We start from the raw sequence: 25665 nt of genomic DNA on the forward strand, positions 1-25665 counted from the left end.
AAGATACAGCAGTGAGTTGGGTATCTGGTGCAGTGACACTAACTTCACCTAGGGCGATGCTCAGGGAGGAATTCAAACCTTCCCGAAGAGCTGGTGGCGGTAGGGGTGTTTTCACGTTTCCAATGGTGGAGTCAAGATCTGAACTCAGAAGGAACGCCAAGCCTTCTGGAAAAAGAAAGTTGATTCTAAACACTGACCTGATGGTTTCGCTCTGTGACATCTCAAAGTCAGGTCATCTTTTATACATTATTAACAGCAAAGGAGGGGGTGGTGGATTGAGTTGGCTTGTAGGGGAAATGAAAAAAATAAAGTCACATTTGTACCCTGCAGGGTCTCCGTAGAGGTCGGGCTGAGGTGATAGGTGGTCGTGCTCGAAATCGAGGATTTAACGTTGCATTTAAATGGAAGCTAGATCTAAACAGCGGACAGCCTGCTTTCTAGATCTCTTACGTATCTGCTTCTCAAATCCAGTCAATCAAAAAAAATTGCCCTTCAAGGTTGGGATCAGGGGAATAAATCTGAGAACAGAACAAACCATCATAGAAAGAATTAGCTATGTGCAGGCAGAGACTTATCGTAATCTAAGTCCTCTGAAACAGGTCTTTTCCACAACAGCAAGGCATTGCTATTTTAGTGACTGTACCTTAGCTGTCTCATGGAAGGTGATAAACGTGGCATCAGGTCCTTCTTACCGTGTATGCTGATGGTCTTCAAGGTGAACCAGAGCTCTGATTGGCAAGGCCACTGGTGGTCTGACTCTGACAGCTGTGTTATTATTTGTCTGTATGCCCAACTCCTGGTTATCTGTAAAACTGTATGTCCTTCAGGTATGTTTCCCCAGAAGACACTTATAAATTACTTTTGCTTTTGACGCATCTTAAAATACAGAGTCTCTTGTGAAGCTCTGGTTCTTTACCCCTTTGCTCCTAAAATAAATTCAGCTTGATGATTTTCTTCTAAGATATGTTGTATGATCAAGACATTGTGATCCCCAATCTTCAGTTTTCCCCTGGATATCGCCCATTTCTGATCTGTGTAAACATCATGCATCTCCTGCATATCTCTGCTCAGATAATTATTTCTAGATCTGTTGAAATGGAGTAAAGTTCTGCTAAAATGAGACTGACACTCAAGTGTCAAAAAGATTATGATCCTGTAATTTTGCGCCTGCGAGGTGCAGCTTACCTGAAACCTGATTCAGCCCTTGCGCATCATGGCGAGGTACACATTACATGGCTGCATTACAGGGTATTTGCCTCCTCTCTGTGCCTGCTCCTCCCTTTTGAGTCCTTTAGGCCTGAGCTGCCAGGGGGCACTGTGGGCTGAGCCTGGACACCATGTCTGAATGCAGGACCCAAGTCGAGGATGCCACCTGTGGTCCCTTGGCCCCCACTCTTTCCTTTCATCTTCCTCCTTCATCTCGCCGCCTTGTTCCCAGTACCCTGTTCTCCACATACCTGCTTCATCCTTCTTCTCTTCTAGCGGATTTCTCTGCTTCTTGACTTACAAACCTTACTTTTAGCCCCTTTTAGATAGTGAAACTAGTAACTCTTAGTCTTTGTACCAAAATCTCAGAGATTCTCATGGGCTTAGATGCCATCTACCTTTGGTCCAAGGAGCAGTGCCAAGGATATGATCACATAGAACAGATACGTCTGCATGGACCACCCTGTTCGGGGAAAAATAGTCCTGAGAGATGAGAATTAGGGGGAGTTGGGCAAATGTCCTGGAAATATCTACCACAAACACTAGATACTGGTGGTGTCATTCATTCATTCATTCATTCATTCAGCAGATATTTATTAAGCACAGACTGTGTGCTGGAGTCTCTGTTCTAGGTTCTGGGGATATAGCAGAGAACAAATCAAAGTTTGTCCTTGAAGCTATAGTCAATTGAGAGAGACAGATGGTAAACAAAGAAACAGGTAAATAATTCAATACATGAAATGACGATAAGTGCTTTGGAGGAAATAAAATAGGGCAAGATAAAAGGGTATGCCGCTGATGGAGTGTCACCGTTCTCTGCAGATCATGCCATCAGCTGACCTCAGTAAGAACCTTCTAGGCAAAGGGACCAGCGAATGCAAAGGCCCCGAAGTGGGAATATGGCATGATCAGGAAACAGGCCAGTACAGGTGGAGGGGAGTGGGTGAGAGGGGTGACCGCTCAGATGATGCAGGGCACTCTGGGCCAGTGTCAGGCCATTGGCTTTCACTTGGAGGAAGTGGAGAGTCTACAGAGAGTTTCGAGCACAGGAGTGACATGATCACTCTGGCTGCCGCGTGGGACGGTCTGTAAGGGCGAAAATAGAAGCAGGGAGAACAGTGAGGCAGCTGATTGCAACAATACGAGCAGAGAAATGATGGTGGCTTGAACCTGGGCAGCTGCAGTGGAGATGGTTGTGTCCTCGAGATATTTCGAAGGTAGAATTGTCAGTATTTGAAGGCAGTGTTGACAGGTTGTGTGGTAAGACAGACTTGAGGCCAGGATAAGATGAAAGTTTTTGGCTTGAGCAGTTGCTAGGATGGAGTTACCATTTACTTAGGTGGGGAAGCCTGGGAAGAACAGGTGATTCGCTTTCATTCTGGACATGTTAAAGTTGAACTGCCTATTAGACATCTAATTGGCATGTGGTTCTTCAGCTGATTCTACGGTGTTACAGGCGGGATAGCACTAAAATGTTCTTCCTTCCTCACTTCTTTCCCTTGCTAGCATCTCTTCACTCTTCAGACCCCGTCTCAGGATCATTTTTTCAGGGAATCCCTCCTTGATCCCTGTCTCCATTCTAGGATCGGTTCTTCCTGTTAAATGTGCGCATAGCAGCAAATCCATTCCTGTATAGTACTAACCATCCTTGGAATTCATGAATAATTTGTGTGGTTATTAGTTTAATGTTTCTCTCTTGTAATATGATTCCATAGAAGCAGATAACATTATTAAGCCTATTGGTATAAAGGGAGGTTCACTCAAATGAAAACTGATGGTGAACAAATAAAGAGACAGACACACCTTGATCCAGCTATTTTATATCTGCTGTGTGCATATCACCTAAGAAAATCACTCGGAGTGCTGTATGGGGCCCACAAAGACGAGTAGTCCTGTTTCGTTCACCAAAGCCCCGGTATCCAGAAAGCCTGGCACACAGAGGGCACAAAATAAGAATTTATGTTGGGTGTTGAATCTGAGCTGCTTTCAATAGTGAGAATTGTACTAGACTCAGACCCTTTGTGTATATTTCAAGAGAGAACAGCTTTCCGATGCTAAAAGATGGAGAGATGTTTCAGGCTTTGCCTGGAGATGTTTCCCTACTCCCATCCATTTTGTTTTCATCTGGAGCCCATTTGAGGATTGGCAGGTGCACATTTTAGTTTTCGAGATCCCTTTACACACTTGTCCAAGAGGATCTAATTCAGGGTCACAGTGGTAAATTTCAGAAAGATTTTAGTTTTAAACCTTCTGTTTGTGATTAACACACACGCACACACACACACACACACACACACACACACACATACAACATAGCACCTTATTAACTAGGGTTATTTTTCCCTAGCACTTTAAAGCTTGTTTTCCTGGGCAATTGCATTTGTTTTTAAAGCTCAGCCTTCTTCCATTACGCAACCCATTCTCCTCTGCCACGGTCTGAGGCTGTTTTCAGTTTGCACCGGCGTTACAGTCATTTCCCTGACAGCTACACAGATGTCCTGATTCCGCCAGCGGCCCTGCCAACCGTCGTGTCTCCAGGAGGAGCTGGTGCCTGCCTTTGAGCCCACAGTCCAGTTTTGATTTCTTTGAAGTGATTGCATCCTGCTCAGTGGAGCTATAAATTCTACTTCGAGATGGTTAGGTTTTATGGAAACAAGACTTTAACTGTACCCCAAAGCTGTGTCTAGAATAATAATTCTTGCTGGTGATCTCTAGCGGAAATCTTCCCCTCGGTGACTAAGCAGTGCCACATTGGACAACAGTCCCCATCCAGGGCTCCAGCCCCGTGCTGTAAAGCGCTCCTGGATGGCTGGCGGGAGCTGTAGCCAGGATTTTCCATCTAGGCCTGAGCTCTTCCAGTTGCTTCCAAAAGCTCCGTTCTGGACAACTTCCTTTGTTTCCTTTGGGCTGTTTCTCTTTCAGTCTCAGTCTGCCTCTCTCTTCCTCCCCTCCCTTCCCCCTTTCCCCCTCCCCTCTCTCGTTCTTTGCCCCTCTGGTGTCACGCTTTCCTCTTTAGAACAGTTTTTATTTGCTGGAGCTGCTTGACATCTTTACAGAGAATTTAAGAAGCGAAGGTGCTTTCAGGTGCTTTAACATCTCTGCTTCGCCTTTTTCCTTTGCCCGTAAATGACCTTGCTGCTTACTGCGCCTGCCATCGTCCTTCTGTCTTCCTCATGGGGGGTGGGGGGTGGTGCGCTGTGGCCTCTATTTCTTCTTAGCTCCTTCTTTCTTTAACCTTGGAATGTGACTTCCCCCATATACCGAAGCAACACTTTGAGAAGACACTAATGGCTTACTTATTGTAATCCAGATAGTCTTTTCTCCAGCCCCTTTCTCTCTTGTGCTGCTCTTGGGACAGCGGTCCAGCCCCTCATCCCCACAGTTTTCTTGGTTCCTCTGGCCTGTGGCAGCACATGCGCAGTATATTCCTTCTTCCCCTCCCTTGTGCCTCTCTTGCTGTTTGTTTCCTTTTCTTCTCCCAACCAGCTAAGAACTCCGGGGGTTTCTCCAAGATGTGGTCTGGGCCATCTGCTCATCTTCCTTTAAATCTGCTCTTCCTTGGGGAGCATTCCCATCTCGTGCTACCCCGATTACTCCTGAGTTTATGTCGCTTCCATCTCTGGTTTTGCCTTTTGAACTGTGCCTTCCACATTTCTTCTTGGCTGTCATATCTCTTCAAACTCGGACATTCAAAACAGGACCTGTTATTTTCCCCTTCAAACTAAACGTCCCTTTTTATGTCTCTGTCTCTGGTGGTCGTACTGCTCATTCTTTGGCCCTGCAGGCTGGAATCCTCAGAGCGTACCCTAACTCATCTCTCTCCTCTTCCCCCATCCCTTGCCATTCAGTAAGCCCTGTTGATTTTTCTTATATAATGTCTTCCTGGTCTCAGAGGAAGGAAGGAGCCTAGCCTTTATTGTCTACTTGGTGCTTTCTCCTGAATTAGGGAAGCCATCTCATTGCACCCGCTGGGCCTTGTGAAGCAGGTGGAGTAATCCTGGACACTCTGAGAGATCCAGGCACCTGCCCAGGGCCACCCAGGTGGGCCGCGGCTGAGCCAGGAGTTTTGCCTGATGCCAGGGCTGCCGGCTCTCCTCATCCCAGAAGATACAAAGTGCCATTTACCTCTCTGCCTTTGACTCTTCACTCACCCTTCATGCTCATCTGCTCTCAGCATTTCTCCTGTCCCTCTTCTGCTCAGAAACCTTCAGTGGCTCCCTCTTTCCTACTAAACACATAGTATTTTCATTTTGAAGACTAAGAAACTAAGCCCAGAAGAAATGAGTGTCCTCTTGTCAAAAAAAGTGTCCTTAAGGATGCGACTGGCAAATGGTTGGTTGTGGTCTGAACTTCTGGGACTTCTGATACCGCGTTTGTTTCTTTTCACTCATCTCTTGAGGATCATCTGCCAGCTCCCAAGGCCCTGGGCCGTTTTCCTGACTCTCCCCCTCCAACCCGACCGCCCACCTCGGTGACGCACGGCTTCCAGACCCGCCGGCCTGTCGCCCTCACCCTCCCACTGACTGGCCCCTTAGCCACCTTTGCTTACGTTCCTTAGCTTGCCGGGATGTCTTTTCTCACTCATACCCATTTCAGTTCTTCATCTGCTCCTTCCAGAAACCTGCTACAGTTAGTTTTCATAGGTCTCACTCCCTGAATCCCATACCGCATAATTAACCTCACACTTAATGACAGACTTGGCTTGTCCCGTTCGCTGCTGTCTCCTGAGTCAGAACCTGTTCTCCAGGGGCTGTGCCTTTTCACTTACGCCTCTGCTTATACTCTACCTCGTGGGAGGAAGGAGGTGACCTGGCCGACAGCAGGCACGGGGCAGAGACTGAGTCTTGGGAGGGTTTTGCCCCTCATGGCACTTTGTAAGTGCTTGTCGATCGGTTGGGACCTTCTCCAGTGACGAGAGTCTCCAGTTGCTCTTCCTTCTTGGATGGTGCTGTGGACCTGGCGAGCTGCCCAAAGCCCACCGCGGAGAGATGGTGACAGGCCGTGCAGCGTGGCACCAGGAAGTGGGGGCTGTCACCCACCTGCGGTGCCCGCTCACACCACAGAGTTTGCAACACAGAGGACGGAGTGAGCGGTGGCGGTGTCCCCCGGCTGAGTGAGTGGTGGCAGTGTGCCTCACGTGCCGAAGGCAAACAGAAGTTGATTCAGAACGGGCAGAGGGCCTGGTTTGCAGCCTGCCCGGGCAGTTACCACCGTCTTAATAATTATTCACAGCATCCAAACCAGAGGGGCCATCTGTATGACAGCCTCCCCCGCCCCCCACCCGCCCCCTTTCTCACCTTCAGGAGGCCACAGCCTGGCTGGGTGCGGGGAGAGTCAGCAAGAGCTTTTACGTTGTTATTTATTACTAATTTGCGTATAAAAACCTTTTATTATTGAAGTTTTCAGACACCCAAAAGTAGAGAAAATAGTGTGATGAGCCTCCTGTTGCCCACATTTCGGCAAACTTGTTTCCTCCGTCTCCACCCCTCCCCCACCCCACCTGCTGTATACGCCCTCATAGCCTTGTTTTTAAAGAGTAAAATAACTCCAGCTTCGTCTGGCCTTACTGGTCAGTGGTGTTTCTTTTTTTTTCCCGCAGTGATTTGTGCCTGTTGCTCAGAGCCTGGTGCACAGGCGAAGTGGGCATTGGGCCCTTGTCGTGGTGCGTGGGGTGCCTGGCTCTGCCGGTTTGTTTGCCGTCTGCCAGTCTCTCCTTGATCCTGTTCCTCCACGTGCATTCGTGACGGTCCGTTGGTTTTCAGTCAGGGTTTGGAAGCTTTGTGGGGTCTCTCTTGGTCATCACAATGACTGGGGACACCGCTACTGGCATTGCGGCTGGCGGGGGTCTGAGGTGGGGAGCAGGGGTGTCCACTGGCGGTGAATGGAAGGGATGATTGTACACACGAACACTTGTCCCATCCGCAGTCGTTCGTGCTGCTGGGCACTCTTCAAGGTACATTGTGGATCGGGGATTGACTTTCTCTTGATGCCTTTCAGGTTTAATGGTTTGATCCAACCCCTTTGGCTCTGGCTCTCCTTCCGTGCACTGAGGTGACTGTAAGCAGCCTCTGACCCCTTCTGAGCGCTCTTCCGTTTGGTGCAAACCCTTGGGCAGTATTTCTTGGGAAAACGAGGATATCTTGCAGCCTGTGTCCCAGCTTTACATAATCCTTTTTGCTGCCTGTCCCAGCCTTATCATTGATGGAGTCACAGTGACATTCAGCTTGACAGGTCATTTGCAGCTTTTGGTGCCCCAGGGACTTCTGGTGAGAGTGAGGCTGTGGAAGATAAACCGAGAAAGGACTGTAACCTCCTGGGGGCAGGGCTTGCTGGACAGTCTTCTGCCTCTTCCATCCTTCAGCCTGGTGCTGGAGAGGAAGCGCCCTTAGCGGCTGGTGGCTGCTCATCTCGGGTGCAGTTGGGGAGCCTCTGTGGGTAGAGCATGGAAAGTCACAACTTCTGAGTCCTTCTTATTTTCAGATTCACTCTAGGTGGATGGCAGCCTTCCACTGCGGGAAATGAAATGCGTTCAGCAACTCGTGCCCCAGGCACAGAGGAGAAAGGGCTAATGACACCGAGGAAGGAGCTGAGGGGACAGGCATGCTGTTGGTTATTATTAATCGGTGACAGCTGCCAGCCCCAGGCAGTTAGCACCTGCCCGTGCCTGGGACACAGAGGCTCTGCGCCTGTCCTTTCTGGAAGACTCCAAGGCTCAAAGGCCTGTCTCGACTCCTGTGCTGTTCATACCCCAATCCTCATGGAAGAAATGATTAGGAACTTAAATGCAGGATGATGGAAGCTCCTGGCTGACCTGGGTAGATGGTCCAGCTGACGTGCCATGGGTATCAATGAGGATTTTCCTGGCCTGGAACTCTGAATTTTGTCTCGCTAGATGTTTCTTCATAATGTGAGATGATTTTTGGTGGTACTCCATTACACAGTAAGATTGAGTTAGCGAATGAGAAAATTTTTCTCTTTTTAACCCAAAATCTCAGTATAGTACTAACATGTCTTTAACACCTACCTCTAACATCTACCATTGTCCCTTTTTTTTCAAAGCCTCGGATAGAATTTGATAATGTTTTGTTTTTATTATATTTATTTTTTCTGGTTACCTTCTGTACATGGCAAATGGTACTGATTGTCATATGTGCTAGTGATAGGAAGTTTCTTTTTGAAATGCATTTTAAGAAGGGGAAAAAGAAGAGATGAATTTAAGAAAACAACCGATATAAGATGTGGTGTGCCAAGACGGCAAAGCATTCTGAAGATGCTTTTCAAATGACTAAAGATTGGGAAGTGGCCTGGTATTTTGCCTACAGTGGTTTTTCCTTTTTGTCGAAGTCCAGGTCAGCAGTGTCGGAATGGGACTGACTCTTAGTGTGGGGCCTGCAGTGCCGAGACCATCAGCGGTTACGATCTGGGTTTGCGAATCTCCTCTCTCCCTCCTTTTCTTTATTTGCTTATTCAGCAAACACGTTTTGAGTGTCCTCTCTGTGCCTGGTGCTCGCTAGTTGTAGGCATAGCATGGTGGTCCCTGTTCTGGAGTAGAGGATACAGATTGGGAAGACATAAGCAGGATTCAGTGTGACAGATGTACTCATGGGGGGCGTTAGGCAAAATGGTTTTTCGTGCTTGATGTGACTGATGCCATCTTAAGAAGCAGGTTGCTCTCAATGACTGCCTGAGGGGTGGGCCCCTATCACCTCAAAGGTGTGTTCTTACATGGATAAGTAGGGCCATTAAGTTGTTTACCGCCTTGCAATATACAGCTCTTAACAAGCACAGTCCACTTGGCCATAGGCCACCTGTGTTCCTGGTGGCTCTATATGTATCTCAAGGCTCCGCCCCGTCCCCTTCTGTGGGGCGATCCACCAGCTTGCTGCCTCTCAAGACTCTGTTCTGTCCTTAAGTTCCCTTAATACATGTTTTAATTCCGGAGTCTTTCCTCTGTCGGCCCCGTCCTCTGGAGGTGGGTTCCGGTACACCTAGGGAAATTTTCCCAGCAATGGAGGTTCTGCAGACAGCTGCTAAGTGATGATTGTGTGGCACAGGAAGTCATGCTCCTCACTGCCCAGTGGGTCAGGAAAGCCTCCCGGAGGAGGAAGTACTTGAGGTAGGTCTTAAAGAATAAACATCACTACGCATAGGTGCTCAAGGCAGAAAAAGGGAGTTCTAGGCGAGGCATAGCAAGTATGAGAGCATGAAAGCCTAAACATGCCAGGTGAATCCAGGGCCCTCACGTATATCTTGGTATGTCTGGAGTATAGACCGTACGTCTCAGAACTTTAACGTGCGCTTGAATCATGTGGAAATCTCGTTGAAGTGCAGGTTGTGATTAGCAGATCTGGGGAAGGACCTGAGACTGTTTCTAAATGGTTCCCAGGCGATGCTGCTGGTCCTGCTGGTCCGCAGACCACACGTGCAGCAGCTGGGCATAGAGCTCCAGGACCAGTAGTAATCTAATAGCGACAGCCAGCCTCTCCTCACCGGCTTCCTTGTATTTCAGGCAGGAGTTTGCACTTTACATTAAGGTCTTACACTGGTACTCTGAGGTAGGTAATTAGGATTATCCTCACTTTACACTTGGGGAAACTGAGGCACAGGCAGGAGAGTGACTTGGTGAAACAGAAGCTGATATTAGAGGCGGGCCTCCCTGAGCTCAGAGAAGAAAAGGCCTCATGAGTTGTTGAAAAGCTTAGACTTGATCTTGACGGCAGAGGGAGAAATTAAAAGTTGATTAAACGAAGGGCCTGGATGAAATGTGGCTTTCGCAGGGATCGTCCTGGCCGTGTGCCCTCCTCAGGTGAAGGCTGCAAAGTTTGTTTAAGCGAACACCCTTGCTTTACTGCTGCCCAGTTTGTTTTGGAACCGAGAAGCTAATTATCTCCTAAAGCCAATGATAATTTCCTACCCCCCCCCCCCCCAATTGTAGCTTTTGTTGACATTGTTTTTCTTAACTTGGTTGATTTTAAGTGATTGAGTCACTTCATAGTGTTTGAACTTATTTTTGAACCTTGCCATCATGTCTAAAAATCAAGACTGAACCTTCTTCCTAACAGCAAATATTGCTCGGTAAGACTGGCTCATAGTTCAGAAGAAATGCTCACTCAGAGAAAGAAAATGGCTTTCATTAATCAGCACTCATTTAAAAACTTTGAATGACCGTTTCTCAGAGTTTTATTTCTGCCCAGGTTTCAGCTAGCTAAACACTTTTGTTATTAGCTGTGTGTCAAGGCCTAATGCTGCGTTTTGAAACCGAGAGTCAAATAGTAATTTAAAATCCTGACTTTCATATCTGTCTGTGATATTCAGATAAATGGAATGGAAATATAACAGAGCAGCTATGTTATGACATACTGACTCTGTCACTCCTTGTAGAATAACACACACACACACACACACACACATTTTTAGTCTGCCTTTCACTTTCTTGATTTGCCCATGTGTGATTTCCCGTTACAGATTAGGCTTGTTTGAAGCTAATGGTCCCTTGAAGAGGCGTTTTTTTTTTTGTGTAATTTTGAAAATGAAACCTACCCTTTGAAAATGCTTCAGCCTGGCTTGTCCTCCTTCCTGTCTGTTTCCACAGCCGGTCCTTCTCGCCACTTCCCCACGTCCCCTCTTCCGTTGGGGCCAGTCCTGCTGTGGCCTCCTGGTTTAGTCTCTGCTTTGCCTGACGGGCTTCCCCGCCTCCTTTCCCTGTGGAGGTGTCCTTTCTGGCCACTCGCTTCAGGAGCCCGATGTCTCTTCCTCACTCTGGCTGGGGACACCATGATGGAGGCACGGGGATCTGTGTAGATGCCGGCTGGCCACCTGTGGCACTAACATGGTTTTGTGGCATAGGAGGACTTTAAAGCCTTCCTAGCAAAGCTTGCGTGCCCACAGGCCACTGGCGTCCAAACCACTTTATCGTCCTCTGGTACCTAAATTTGAGAAATGACATATGGCTTGGTCCGAATTAAACAATGGGAAAAGGAGGCAGATCATAAACGCCTCAAGGCCATGCATCCCATCTTTATTTGTATACTGCACACCGCTACCTGCTGGCTTTTATTCTTTTTTTAAAATTAAATTAATCGGGGTAAGGTTGGGTAATGACATATATTTCAGGTGTTCCTCTTCATAATACGTCTGTATACTTTATTGTACGTTTACCACCTAAGTCTGGCTTCCTTCCTTCACCATCTGTTTGATCTCCTTTACCTTCTTCATCCTCCCCTGGCTTTCGTTTTTAATAATTATTAATTTTAAAGGTTTCTCTTTTTATAAATATTTATTCATTGTAGAAAATGTAAGCTCCCCCCATTGATTAAAAAAAAAGAGAGAAGAAGAAGAAGACCTTTATAATTCCACTACCCTGAAAAAAAAAATCCCCATTACTTTTTCGATGTATATCCTCTGCCATTTCTTATATACACAGGCGAGTGCAGGTGCATGGCTTATGTCACACCGCTGTTTGGGAAGTTTGATCTTTTCACTTAGCGGTTATTCTGGTCATCTTTCCAAGGCATGAAATATCCTCCTAGAACATCTTTTAAATGGCTGCAGAACATTCTATTGTGGGAGCAGGCAGTAATGCTAGTCAGCCCTTCCCTGTTGGACATTTATGTCATTTTTGATATTTTTGCCACTGTTGGTACAGTTAAGATGAACATCCTTGGAGCCATTGCACACGACTGTGACTGACTATTTCCTACGATAAACTTCTTAAAGCAGAAATGCCGAGCCAGGATTTTTTTGGGAAGGTTTTGACACATGATGATATTTTCCTTTTGTTTCTCTCTAGACACTACAACAGCAGGAGTGCAAACTTCTCTACAGCCGAAAAGAGGGTCAGAGGCAAGAAAATAAAAACAAAAATAGATATAAAAACATCCTGCCCTGTAAGTACTAATATTCTGCTCAGTAACAGTCACTCTTGGTAATTGTGATTCTTAGGGTCCCTGTTACTTTTCTTGAGGGCATGTGCCCTTGTCACTAGATCTGAGGCCATAACCTCTTTTAATTGTGAGCAGTTTCTAAAGTAATCAACTGTGGTGGAAACTGATGGCCTCAATCACCGAGTTCCTGCAATGTTGATTACTGAGTAAAATTGCCCCTAGGAGGTTTTAAGTGTGGTTGTTTCCTTCTGCTAATTAATTTTGTCTGCCTAAGAGGGATAATCTTAAGGCTTGCCATCTCCCAGTGTCAGGCCACACCAGGAGTCACAGGGGGCCCAGGCTTGTGTCCTTGCTCTGCACTACGTGGCCTATGGGTCTTGGAAAAGGCACACCTCCTTCTGAGACTCTGTCCCTTCATCTGGGGAACAGACAAGCTTCTTCTGCGGGCTCTTCCGCCTGTTCCGCTCTGTGATGCTCTGAGCTTGAATGACCGGAGATTTGGGTCCATAACCACATTTTTCTCAAAAGAGAGTCTTGTGATGAAGCAGTACCTCCTTTCACACCCAAATACTGCCAGGTAGAGCCCAAGTTGACCGTGGGGAAAAAGAGACCCAGAAGGATGTGGGCCTTAGACGAGGATCAGAGAAATGGCACTAAACGGCAGTTCTAGCTTTCCTCTCCTGCGGACTGACTGTGCCAGACGTTCTGAACCCATATCTCAGTCCATACCACATGCATGCGAAGCAGTTGTTATTACTATCCCCATTTTATAGGCCATTTTATTAAGGTCGCAGTAGGAGTAGGTGGGAGAACTGGTGCTAGAGCCCCCAAAGCCACTGTCCTTAGCACCGTGCTGTACTGCACGGGTCTCCAGAGTGGGCTGTGCCGGTAAGCCACGGCAGGGGACGGAAGGAACATTTAGAACTTCCCTTGACTTATATCCTTTAATTAAAAATAAAGGAAAAGAAAAAATTAAATTTCTGTATAGATTAATGGCAGTGCCTGCATAAAGAATTGACCTAACTTAAAAATAGGCAAAAAAAAAAAAGTATATATTTCAATGTTCAAAAACTTTATTATTAAAGCTTATTGGGGTGCATGATCAAATTTGGAGAGCATTGCTCTAATGTCTTATCAGGTCAAAGCCACTTTGTCAGATAGCGTAAACCTATTTGTGTGCGTATGTGTGCGTAGCATAGTTTTCTCTTTCTGTATGCGTATGCACACATACATGGCGTTTCTGTATGTCACATCCATGTGGATTATTTGTAATGTGTGTAGGTGAGGACAGGGGAAAGTGGAGGCATTTATAATACCGAGAAAGGGCAATGAAGAATTTGCAGAGATCAGTTTGAGCCGCAGCACGGCCCTAATGACTTTGGAGAAGCCTCATCCTTTTTATGTTGAAGTTTTCATTTCTGCTCGTTTAATGGTGCTCATTAGTAAGATGTAGGGAGGTAGGAGAGGGTGCAGGGAACAGTAGCATGCAGTTTCTAAACAATGTGATCGTCCTTCCTCCCTTAAAGATCCCAATCAGACATATCCTCTCATGCACATCTTATTTCTTTAAAGATGGGGAGTCTGAGGCAAAAGAATGTTATTTTATCAAGACATACAACTGTATTACTAATTCCCATTGTAAAATATATGGCTTAGAGCACTCAGATTGGTATGCTGCTAATGTGCAGAATTTGGTCAGTCGATACTATCAGAATCTTGCCTTTTAGGTGTTTTATATCATTCTGCTTCATTTAAACAAAATCCTTTTTATTATGGAAAGTTTCAAATGTATTCAGAAGGAAACAGAATAGTATAAAGAATGCACACGTACCCATCTCCCAGCTCCAATTGTCAATTTATGCCCAGTCTTGTTTCATCTATGCTCTGATCTACTTCTCTTCTCTCTCCAAATTATTTTGAAGCAAATCTTAGACATCATGTCATTTGTCTGTACTTTACCCTTCCTTAAAAAAAAAACAAAAAACTTTTGTTTTGAATAATTTTAGATTCATAAGAAGTTAAAAAATATGTACCCTTTACCCAGCTTCTCCCAATGAAAATATCCTAATATATCCATAGTATATTATCAAAACCAGGAAAGTGACATAGTATATTATCAAAACCAGGAAATGCTTTCTTCTTAGAGAAAGCATTATGAGGCATCATGTAGTATTTAGATTATTGTTGTACTTATTTCAGATCTAATGTTTTATGTGGCTTTATCATTAAATGAATAGAATTTGGACAAAGTTGAGGATTAACTGGTTTGAACTGATTCGTCCTGAAGAGATCTGAATATCTTTCTGACTTGGTCTCTTTTCCTTCCAGTTGATCACACCAGGGTTGTTCTGCACGACGGTGATCCCAGTGAGCCTGTTTCAGATTACATCAATGCAAATATTATCATGGTAAACTTAGCTTTTCACCGCGTTTTCTGACTGTACACGGCGAACCTATTTTTGTATTTTAAATCATTCCTTGTGTCCTGAAAAGCAACTTTCAGTTGTTTGAAGGATTTTCTTCCTAAATTTCTAGCCTGAATTTGAAACCAAATGCAACAATTCCAAGCCCAAAAAGAGTTATATTGCCACACAAGGCTGTCTGCAAAATACGGTGAATGACTTTTGGCGGATGGTGTTTCAAGAGAACTCCCGAGTGATTGTCATGACAACGAAAGAAGTGGAGAGAGGAAAGGTATGCTACATCCTCTTCTGAGAAAATATTTTTAAAATAATGGACACATCAAGTTGACCATATTAAGAACTGGGTAAGCAAATTAAGCTTACTCTAACTGACCCTCTGGCATAAAAGAAGTAGACAGATCTGATTGTGCTGTGTCTTGGTGTAGTTTTCCTTGTTTCTTCTGTTCAGAGATCGTTGAGCTTCTTGGATCTGTGGATTTACAGTTTTTTTTCAAATTTGAATTATATTTAGTATTTCTTCAAATATCTACCTCCCCCCCTCCCCACACCTTAGGATAACAGTGACATGTGTATTGGGCTGTTTTAAGTTATCCTAGAGTTAGCTGAGGCTTTGTTCATTTTTTTCAGTTGTTTTTCCCTTCATATTCCTTTTGGATAGTTTCTTTTGCTATATGTCTTTAGGTTAATCTTTTCTTCTGCAGCATATAATCTGCTGTTAGTCTTATTCATTGTGTTGTTTTTTTTTTTCGTAGCAGACATTGTCCTTTTCATCTCTAGAAGTTTTATTTGAGTATTTTTAATATTTTTTTCTCTTTTTCACAAGTGCATCATTTCTTGTACCTTTTGAACATATGGAATATATTTATAATTGTTTTAATGTCCTTGGCACTAATCTTGTTATATATATCATGTCATTTTTCTAGTTTCTTTATTTGTTTAAGGTGAGACAGTAAATCCAGCCCTGTTATCGTATTGAATGCAAAAGCAGTGGTCAAAAAGGAGTGTTAGAAGGCCTGTCTGTTACTTTCAGGTGATTAGGGCACTAATAAATAAACGCTTATTTCATTGGACATATAAACTATATTTACCATGACTTTTAAGCATTTGAAAATTAATTTGAATTATCTAAACAGTATGTTTATAAATATTCAGACACATCACAGTTAAAATTGTATTTGTCACCATCCCTCACCCACCCATTTTACTATCCTCCTCCAACATAAACCCTGTTATCAGTCTGATTTGTGTTATTCTACACTATTTTCTTGGTATTTGCATACGTTCATGTATTATAGGCATTACCGTGGACCTCACATACCTACATTTACGTATATACATATATTTACTTACATATATACTTGTAGAAGCATATAGCACTATTTTCTGGAAAATACTGTATAAAAAAGTTCTTTTATACAGTAACTTAATTGTGTGTGCATTGTGGGGTTTTCTCACCCATTAATTATGTTCTAACTCCGACTGTTAGTACATATTGGCCTATCTCATTCTTTTTAGTAATTGATTGATATTCCATGGTATGGATGGATGTATTATAGTTTATTTAACCAATTTATGCATTGGGCACTTAAGTATTTCAGTTTTTGCCTTTATAAACAGTGCTGAAGTAAATAGTCTTCTTGCTTTTGTGTGTATGTGGCAAGTATTTCTCTAGGTTAGACTTCAAGAATTGCTAGGTTGTAGCATGTGCGTGTTGTAAATTTAAGTAAGTTCTGCCCACCTGCCTTCCATAGTGATTGTCCCAGTATACACTCCCCCCAGCAGAGTGTGCCATGTACCCATCTCCCCACATTATTCACGACACTTCAGTTTCTAAAAATCGTAACATCCCACACTGATAGAGAAGCAGACCAATCTCATTAAGTGGTAATTCTATGTGTTGTCCCAAAGTGAGCCCATGTACTTGGGTTTTGTTACATGGAAAAGTTAGGTGTTTTTTGTTTGTGTCCCAGTCAAAGTTCTTTTTAAATGTACTTTAATTGATTCATCTAAAAATCGCATGGAATGTAGCGGTCATGCGTATCATTTAAATCTAAGGCAGACGGGTGATTTTGAATTTTAGCCCTCCAAATGATTTTCATATCAGTTGTGAAAGGCATTCTGATTTTATGAGATTTTTGTCATTGTACTACTAGTTGGTACACTTCTGAATACCTTTGAGGCCCGATCTGGCCATTGCGAATCAAAGACTTCCTGCAGTATATGTCTGCAGTAACATCAGTTGTCCTTGAATTAATGGACACGTTAAGATGTCTTCATAATTTCTACGTCAGGTGAGTGTCACCTTCCCTAAGTATGGAAAGGAAGACTGAACCCTCTGTCCTGCGTGTTGCCTGATTGTAGTTATCGGAGGCCACCTGCTCTCTGAGTTCTTGGGGGCTGTGAAGAGAGGGTGCTCGTGTCACTTCAGAGGACAGACGTTGGGCCGAATCACTCCGGCGTCACCCCTCACTTCCTCATCCCGGTCTGTGCCTGCTTTCCCATCATCTTCTTCGTTTGATGGGTGGAGAGGATGACACGATGGGCTTTTATTCTCTCCTCAGGCCTTTCTGACACCCTGCTCCCTCAGTACCCTCCCGCTGCACAGAAGGAAAGCCAGACTCTGGATTCTCTTTGATTCCTGGGCTTAGATTTAAAAGCCAGAGTATTAGCTCTGACCTTTTAGAATTTGTTTGTCAAGGTTTTCATTTAGACTTTGGAAAAAGTCGGAGGCAGGCTGCAGTAGTTTGCAGATGTTTAAAGTCAGCTAAAATGTTTTCAGAGTTGTGATTTAATTTTGTGTTCTCTTAAGCTGTAGCAGTTCTCAGAATTGATCAGCCAGTAACAGCATTGAGTACAATTAATATTAAAAGCGTTTTTTTCAGGGGGGTGGGGAAATGGTATCAAAGGAGTCACAGAGGCATTTGGATTTGCAAAAACTGGAGGGAAAGCTGAATTCAAAATAATAATAAATAAAAGCCCCCAAACTGTGCCAAGCAAAAAAGTCACACCATCTATTAAATCGTTCTGTTGGACTTTCCTCCTACCATGTTTTTCTTTTCATTCAATTAATCATTGATCGCGGGGATAGTCTGCAGCTGCTTTTTTATTTCTAGTTTTGTAACTGAATTTCTCACATACAAGGAAGATTTCTCTTGCTGGTTTTTGTGTCTCGGTTGCAGAAAGTATGTGATGTAGGTGACCACGCCCAGAAAAAAACCTCCAAAATACAAAATCATTCTTTGCCCAGGACACATCACAAATATATAGACCCCTCTCTCATTGACTGGAATATCTTCCTCTTTGACAGCAAGAATGATTTTCTTGGTGCTGTATTTTTCCATCCGCCTGCTCTTGCGGGCTTGGCATTCCCAGGCACCTAGTTAAGTGAAGGTCACGTGTGAAGTAGGTATCAAATGGATCTGGATATAGAAAAAGCGGCTGGTTTAAAACCCCTTCGGCTGCCTTTCTGTGCTGGAGGTATTCACAGTTGGGTTAGATAAGGTGCGGGGGGCGGAAATGAACCAGATCGTCTGGCTCGTTGGGCGGCCCGTCCACCTCCAGAGTCCCTGCTCGCCTTCCCTGCGGAGCGACTGGCAGATCTCTAGAATTCAGAAATCAGTAGCTGCTAGACAGCACCCTCCAACTGGCCAGTCCCTCCCTTTGCATCTTCGATTCTTTAGAGAGAGATAAACAAGCATTTCTCACCTTTGACCTGTGTCTTGGATCGGGTCACTCTGCAAGGCGCCGTTGTCATCCCTCTTCTCCCTCGTTCTCCAAGCACCTGCTTTTCTTATTCAAGCTCTTCTTTCTATTTCTTTGAAAATCCAACAGTTAAATACTAGGTTGGCCGTAGTCCATGTTAGTGCTCATTAAGCAAGACTTGAACGTTCGCCTTCTGCTGCTTTAGGCTTTTAGGTCAGAGTTCACAGAGATTAATTGTCTTTCCTCTGATCCTTTCCAGAGTAAATGTGTCAAATACTGGCCCGACGAGTACGCTCTAAAAGAATACGGCGTCATGCGCGTTAGGAACGTCAAAGAAAGTGCCGCTCATGACTATACGTTAAGAGAACTTAAACTTTCCAAGGTCGGACAAGTAAGTATATTGTCGTATTTTAGAGACTTTGGTAACTGTTCATGGTAGGCAGTAACGCAGGGTCATGCAGTTGCTCATTTAGCATGCATTCATGCATTCGTTCACTTCCTGATTTAGTAGCCATTAATAAGGTGCCTTCTATGTGCCACGTACAGTTGAGGCACTGCTGGTACCTTGTAGACAAGACAGGTACAGCCTCTGCCCTCACCGAGCCTAGGGAGACGGAAGGTTAAAAAGTAGATGACCAGCGAAGCTTCTGATTGTGCTGTGAGGGCCACAGGATAGTATATTAGAGAGCGACTGGGTATTGAGATGGAGTAAACACGGAGGGCCTCTCTGAGGGAGTGTCACTTGAGCTGAGGCACTCTGGAGCCAGGCATCCAGAATGTCAGAAGAAGAGAATCTCAAGCAGAGGGAGCAGCAAGTGCAAAGGCCCTGAGGCTTATCTAGAGATCTAATTCTGTGGTGTCAGATGTTAAGTGTATGTAATTCAGATTTGTCCCTGGAGTGACTCACTTTACAAAGCAGGGTTAGATTTGGATTTATTTAATTTCATCGTTAGAGAAGGGCTTACTTATTCCAGGTCTTTTGGGGACACAAAGATGAATGAAATAGCCTTTGTCCTCAAGGAATTACAATTACATAGCAGCAAAAAGCCACATATACAAGTACCTATGCTCCAGAGCAGACACAGGCTTCCTTTCAGCTGGAGCATTGGGGACATGGTCTCAGGAGAGGTTGGGCCTTAAGGATGGGGGTTCCGTGGGGGAAGACGGTGGAGAGGCGACATCCCACATGGAGGTGCTGAAGTGCAAACTGTGGGCAAGTGGGATTTACGGGGAACAAAGGCCAGTGATGAATCTTGAGTTTGGGACCAAGTCAGGAAGCGTCTTAACTATCCTGTTAAGAGATGTGAACTTTATTCATTGGTCAGTATGGAACCTATGATGGTTCTTGTGCCAGGTGAACACACGTGCAGAGCCATGTGCTAGGAACATGTCTGACAGCCCTGGGGGCGGGAGTGTGGGGGTTGGGATGGGGTGACCCTAGTGACTGGGAGGCCTGTTCAGAGGCCCCTGGGTCTGATGATCTCCTTTCCACGTATCCCAGAGACTCAGGCAGGTTTTTTTTTTACTCTCATTTGTTTTGTTTTACTTTTTATTCCTTCCTTTGGAAATGAATATTATGTTAAAATGCCAGAATAAACTGGAAGAGAAGTGGTGGATGCGCGAGTTGCCTGGGGATGATGACAGTGGGGCGGCGGGGGCTAGTGTGGCCGTCGGAGGAGGAGGAGCGAAAGCCATCTGAGGGTTTTGAGCCTGAAGCAGAGGTCAGGATAGCTGGAAGGTGTACGAGACAGTGAGTGGGGCTGGGATTGGAATTCTGCGGAGGTGAAAACGGTAGAGAGGCGGGGAATAGGGAACATAGAAAGAGGAGCTTGAGTGACTGTGGAGAGCAGGCAGGCTGGCGGGGGAAGGTTCGTTGATGGCACAAAGGAGGGGTGACGGTGGGGTTGAGGACTGCAGTTTTCTAGCTTGAGAAGCGGGGTGGGTGGCACGGATCTGAGGAAAGAGGGAGGACGAAGAATAACCTCCCGGACATGTGAAGCAAAGTTTGAGATGCCTTTGAGACATCAAAGCAAAGATGCCAGGGAGGGGATGCAGGATGGAGGCTGGACGAGGAGGGGAGGTGGGATCCAGAGCATCGTGGATGGATTGGTTTTGATCAGTGGAGGGCTAGTTCTTCTGTGGCAACAGGAGGGACAAAGGAGAAGGTGGCCACAGATACAGGTAGGGGAACCGAAATGGATTTTCTTTATGAACTCTATCAGACACACGGAAAGGCCATCAATTGACATTTGAGGACTCTAAGAAGAGACAAAATAGTGGAGGAAAGTGGGGAAAAGTATGAAATAGTAATTATGTAGAAAAAGCAAGAAATCCATCAAGTTTCTGGGCGGAGCTGAGTGCCCATCTGAGGTGGTGAACACGAATATTTAGGGACACTCCCATCGCTTGGCTGTGTGCATTTTCTGCATGGACGCTCTACTTTGTTCCTTCGGTATGAAACAGGAAGCGGGTGGTTGGGGTCTTCCAGGCCTGGGGTCTTCGCCCGGGTGCAGTGCATGGAGAGCGGGTGGAGGGATCGGAAGTAGGTGATGGAGAACAAATGTCAGGACGGAATCCTCAGCCGGATGAGGTATGAGGGGGAGCGAGGGCGGGAGGAGGCCGGTGGTGCGTGGAGGAGGGGCTCAGCGTCTGGTGAGCTCCCTGAGGTGGCGGTTGTGGGTAGTGGGGACGGAAGAGAGCAGGAAGCCTGCACGGCGTGGGCCCGGGTAGGATGCTGGAGCTTGAGATGTCAGCGGGGTTCAGTTCTGATGACAGTGGGGAGAGGCAAGAGGTTCAATCTATTGCAGAGACTGTGAAGGGAGCTAGAAAAAATCATAGCTGTCAAGCAGAAATGCAAGAGAGATTAAGAAGACATTGGACAAAGATTCTAGATAGGGTTTTCTTCAGTTGTAGTGATAAACTACCCATCTCCTCGTTATCAGAGATTTTTGAGTAGCAAGAATGGGAAATGTCAGCGTTTGGGTTTCTGTTTTGTACCCTCTGATATAGTTGCCGATATGGGACCAATCATTTCTTCCGAATTGATGGTCTCATATTATCTGCTTTTTGTATAACAAGTTACCCTTTTTCTAAAGCGCTATCACATAATCTCATTTAAGCCTCCTAAATGCCTGCGGAGGAGGAGCTGGGGCCGAGGCCTCAGTGACCGTTTACCGAGGAGAAGGAGCGTGGGTACACAGGGGCGGCTGGGTCTCATTCCCTGACTGTCTTCTGTGACTGTGTCACCCCTTGGATTTTAGCTCACTGGTAACACCCAGAAAAATCTTTTCCAGCAAACTAAAAGCACATAATTCAAGAAAAAAAAATCTTAATTGTGGTTCAGAGTCCTTGGCTGGCCTGAAGGTCATTGGTAGGGGACACTAGTCTAATTACTGTCTCCTTTTTAAAAAATCTCCTTTAAAAATGTCGCTTAGCTTAGACTGTCTCCAGATATATAAGAAGATGTAGCAACGAATAGTGCTGCTCCATGACCTAACCTGGGTAGTCCCAGAACGTGGGGTCTTCTGTGGTCTTGGGACCACTGTTGACCTTCATCAGTGATCACTCCCCTGAGATGTGCCAGTGCGCTGAGTCTCCCCTCATCTGCTGAGCAGCGGCCGTGTGTTTAGTTGCTCTTGTTTAATCCTCACAATGGTATTAATAGTGAGGGATTATTATTCCCATTTGCAGAAGAGGAATTTGAGGCCTAGGATGTCCAGGCGCCACAGTGAGTGTGTGCTGGGATTTGGGCCTCAATCCAGCCATCTGGCTGCAAAGCCTGTCTTCTCATCTACGTTGCACTCAACTGGAGTTTAAAATATGATATTAGAATAAAAGTGTGTGGCTGGGGGTGGGGAGGAGGTTTGGGTACCGAAGGGCGAAGAGGAACGAGCGATATGAGGGACAGCCTGTTGTTGGTGGGAGGACAGCCCTGTGTCTCCTGAGCTGAGCTACACGTGGACGAAGAGGATCCGCGCCATCGCCGGCCGCTGGTGATTCAGAGGGCCGATTTCAGGTCGGCGTCTCTTGAAGAACAGATTGCCACACTAGACATCTGGGTTTGGTGACAGAGGCAGAGAGTTGCCTCCAGGATTGCCCAGTCAGGTCCAAAAGGAGAAGTGATCTGGGAAAGTCCGAGGGGGACCTTCAGATGGAGCGTGAGCAGCTTCTGTGCCAGCCAGTGCCTTCGGCTCACGTAGGCTCTGAGAAAGCTCGAAATTGGGCAAGGCCTCAACTCCTTGATTTATTTAATTCTTTTCTGGTTTTTCTTGGCTCTACTCCAGGGGAATACGGAGAGAACGGTCTGGCAATACCACTTTCGGACCTGGCCGGACCACGGAGTGCCCAGTGACCCCGGGGGCGTGCTGGACTTCCTGGAGGAAGTCCACCATAAGCAGGAGAGCATCGTGGACGCGGGGCCTGTGGTGGTTCACTGCAGGTGACAGCCCCTCCCTTCTCTCTAGGCCACAGCCCTGGGGTCTCCTAGGCCCAGGGCTTCTTTTTATCTACCCACCCCCACCTCTTTAACTGTGGGGAAAATTTAATCTTATTTGAAGCATGGATAAACTGCATTTAGAGACATTTTTGTATAGTAATTTAGGGTCCATCTCTTTGATTGCGATTTTATTCTTTATACCACAGAAATGAGATATATTTTTGCCCCTGATAATACACTTGTTTGCTTCAAATGATTTGGACCAGTCCCCACCTAGGCTTCTGGAAGCTATGCTCATGGCCTCCACCCCAGTTTGCAGGGGTTGGGTGTCTAAGTTTGGGCTTCACGATTTTATACTGGGGAAAGTTTAGTTTCCTAAATCTCATTCATATGTTGGGCAAGTAGATGTGTATGAAACTACTTATTCTTTACCAGCCTTTTTCGTGTGTGAGCCCGGGCTTTTTCATGATTCACACTTAATCCTCATACCATCCCTGTAAAGTATGTACTGTTATCCCCGTTTCACAGACGGGGAAACCAAGAGTCAGAGAGGTTAAGAGACATGCCTCGGGCACATTGTGCTGGGCAAGCTGGGCTCTAAGTGCAGGTTGGACTGACTCTAAAGTCCTCTTAGCAAATATATTTTCAAATATAAATAGACAATCTTAAAAATACTGCCAAGAGCAGACACTGGTTCTGTTAAAATGAATAGCTGGTTTTGAGTATAAAACCCCCATGAATGGCTCTGATGTCATTGCTTTTTGTCCTTCTGCCCACAGTGCTGGAATTGGCCGGACAGGGACATTTATTGTGATCGATATCCTTATTGACATCATCAGAGAGAAAGGTAGGTCATCAGGGGGGCGGGGGTGGGGGTGCGGGGGCAAGAAGCTACAGTTCTTGTTTTTAGTACATGGAAGGAAAGTGCTGGTAAAAATAGCCCGGGGATGGAAATTTGAATGTTAAAAATTTTTCACAAAAATCTGGGCTGAAGACTTCAACTTTCAGCCCATTTGCCCGAGAACAGAAGTGATGCTATTTGAGCTTTTGGCATACAATGAAGCCTAGGGTTTGTCGATCCCACTGCTGTGGCCTTTTGTTGACGACGTTGTGGGGTCTCTACCCAGCCACCTAATCCTTGCTGATGGAATGGGGTGGTGTTGTTGGGGAGTAAGGGGATCCTGACTGCTGATACTTTAATCTTCTGGGATCACTGGTTTTCAGTCAGAAGGCCTGTGCTGTAGCCGTTGGAGCATATTTGGTGAGAACATTAAAGAATAAATTTGTTTTATCTGAGTCTGCTACAAATTGTACATTAAGCCACTTTACTGCGGCTCTGCAGTTCTCCTGATGCTTCGTGGTACTTGCTTTGTAGGCGTTGACTGTGACATCGACGTTCCCAAAACAATTCAGATGGTGCGGTCTCAGAGGTCAGGGATGGTCCAGACAGAAGCACAGTACCGATTCATCTATATGGCCGTCCAGCATTATATCGAAACACTACAGCGTAGAATTGAAGAAGAGCAGGTACCGAGCCTGGACGGACTGGCACATGGGTTCTCGCTTTCTGTTCTGAGCGGCTTGCAGATGCTCTCCTTTCGATCGGGGCAGGTTCTGAGAGGCGACTGACTATTCGGGAATGGAAAATGAGGTCCCAGCCAGTAAGGGCGTCTCTGAAAAGCGTTCCCTACTTCACCGATCTGAGTTTTCAGTCTGGAGGAGCTCGGGCGGGAGGGCACCATGCTGTCATCCTGACCTGACAGATTGGAGAGCTGCCACGTAGAAAGGGTAGGAGTTTCCCAGGCTCGCACAGCGTGCTTAGAACTCAAAGCCTCGAAGTTTCCAGCCAGTTCCAGTTTTGATCCAGGCCATATTTATCCTGATTTCATCTCTTAAATGAATGCTTCACTCTTAATAGCACACAGTGGTTTGAACCACCAATTTAGTCTAGTTGGAAACAGTGAAATTTCAGTTTTAATAAGCATGCAGAATGAAGAAGAACGTGGAGTTGGAGCATTTCCATTTGAAGCTATTCATAACAGACACAAAGCGGAGTTAATTAGGAATAAGCTGAGATGAGGGAAATGAGGAGACTGCTCTTTTGGGGAGCTGCGCTTATCTCCTTCCCCTCCCCCACCCCGGCCCCAACTCTATGCTGCAGATGGGGTAGTGCCTACACATCTGTGATATTTGCCTGCTTTACTCTGTTTATTGCCTTCCAGAGAGCTCAGCTTCTCAAAATGGAACTAAAATCTTCTCAAAATGGGACCTGCCACCTAATCGAAAGATTTCTAAGCCTAGCAGAACAGCAGCCATGTTATCACAAAACTTGCTTAGCCAGTTGGTTAGTTAGTAGGTTCTCAGTCCACACAAGCACACTCACTGGATAGTTTCATTGTACAAAATCATCTTCAGAAACAGTGTTTGTATAGAAATGTAAGGTCAAAAAACCAACGAGCTACAGGTTTTGAACTTTTCGTGCTTTAAATCTGATTTTGTGTTATTGTAAGTGCTATGAAATGTTTAGATGGTTACTATAGGCCATCATATATTTGTCTTCTAGTTATATGTAATTTGGGGCAGGAATATTTAAAGGACTCCCGATAAATACAGAGAGAAGGCTGCGGCACACTGGTACGAATTGGAAATTGGGAATCTTGAAGCATGTAGTGTAGTCTTGCTGAGAAAAGCTGGGGAAAAGCTCTTATTTCATTCAGAGCTTTGGGTTTTATCCTTGTTTTGGAGAATTTGGAGACTTCCCCTTCCAGCTTTTATAGCACTTCAGATCTCATTACCATATATGGTCTCTGTGACCCTAAATCTGAGGTTATAATTTGGATTTAGGAACTTAAAAAAAAACCCTTTTTTTACTACCCTTTATTTTTGTGGGGGGTGAGGGTAGACAAAAGCAAAACATAGTCTCTAATCATTTAAGTATTATGGAATATAGAATATAGAAACTGAATGTCCCTGGTAATCCCGCCCCACGAAAGCTTAGATGCGTGCACGAGAGCTT

General features: G+C 45.4%; 1 protein-coding gene across 1 annotated transcript in view; it reads left to right on the plus strand.

Annotated features, from left to right (window-relative positions):
- The window catches only part of PTPN11 (protein tyrosine phosphatase non-receptor type 11), a 73888-nt gene that overhangs the window by 32139 nt on the left and 16084 nt on the right, over window positions 1-25665 (plus strand). Inside the window, exons 5-11 of the mRNA XM_039868150.1 lie at window positions 11996-12092; window positions 14418-14497; window positions 14625-14783; window positions 18474-18605; window positions 22498-22652; window positions 23429-23496; window positions 24025-24176. Of these exons, the coding sequence (XP_039724084.1) occupies window positions 11996-12092; window positions 14418-14497; window positions 14625-14783; window positions 18474-18605; window positions 22498-22652; window positions 23429-23496; window positions 24025-24176 (843 nt within the window). The remainder of the gene's footprint in view (window positions 1-11995; window positions 12093-14417; window positions 14498-14624; window positions 14784-18473; window positions 18606-22497; window positions 22653-23428; window positions 23497-24024; window positions 24177-25665) is intronic.

Source organism: Pteropus medius, unplaced genomic scaffold (genome assembly GCF_902729225.1).
Source record: "Pteropus medius unplaced genomic scaffold, Ma_sr-lr_union100, whole genome shotgun sequence".
NCBI lineage: Eukaryota > Metazoa > Chordata > Mammalia > Chiroptera > Pteropodidae > Pteropus > Pteropus medius.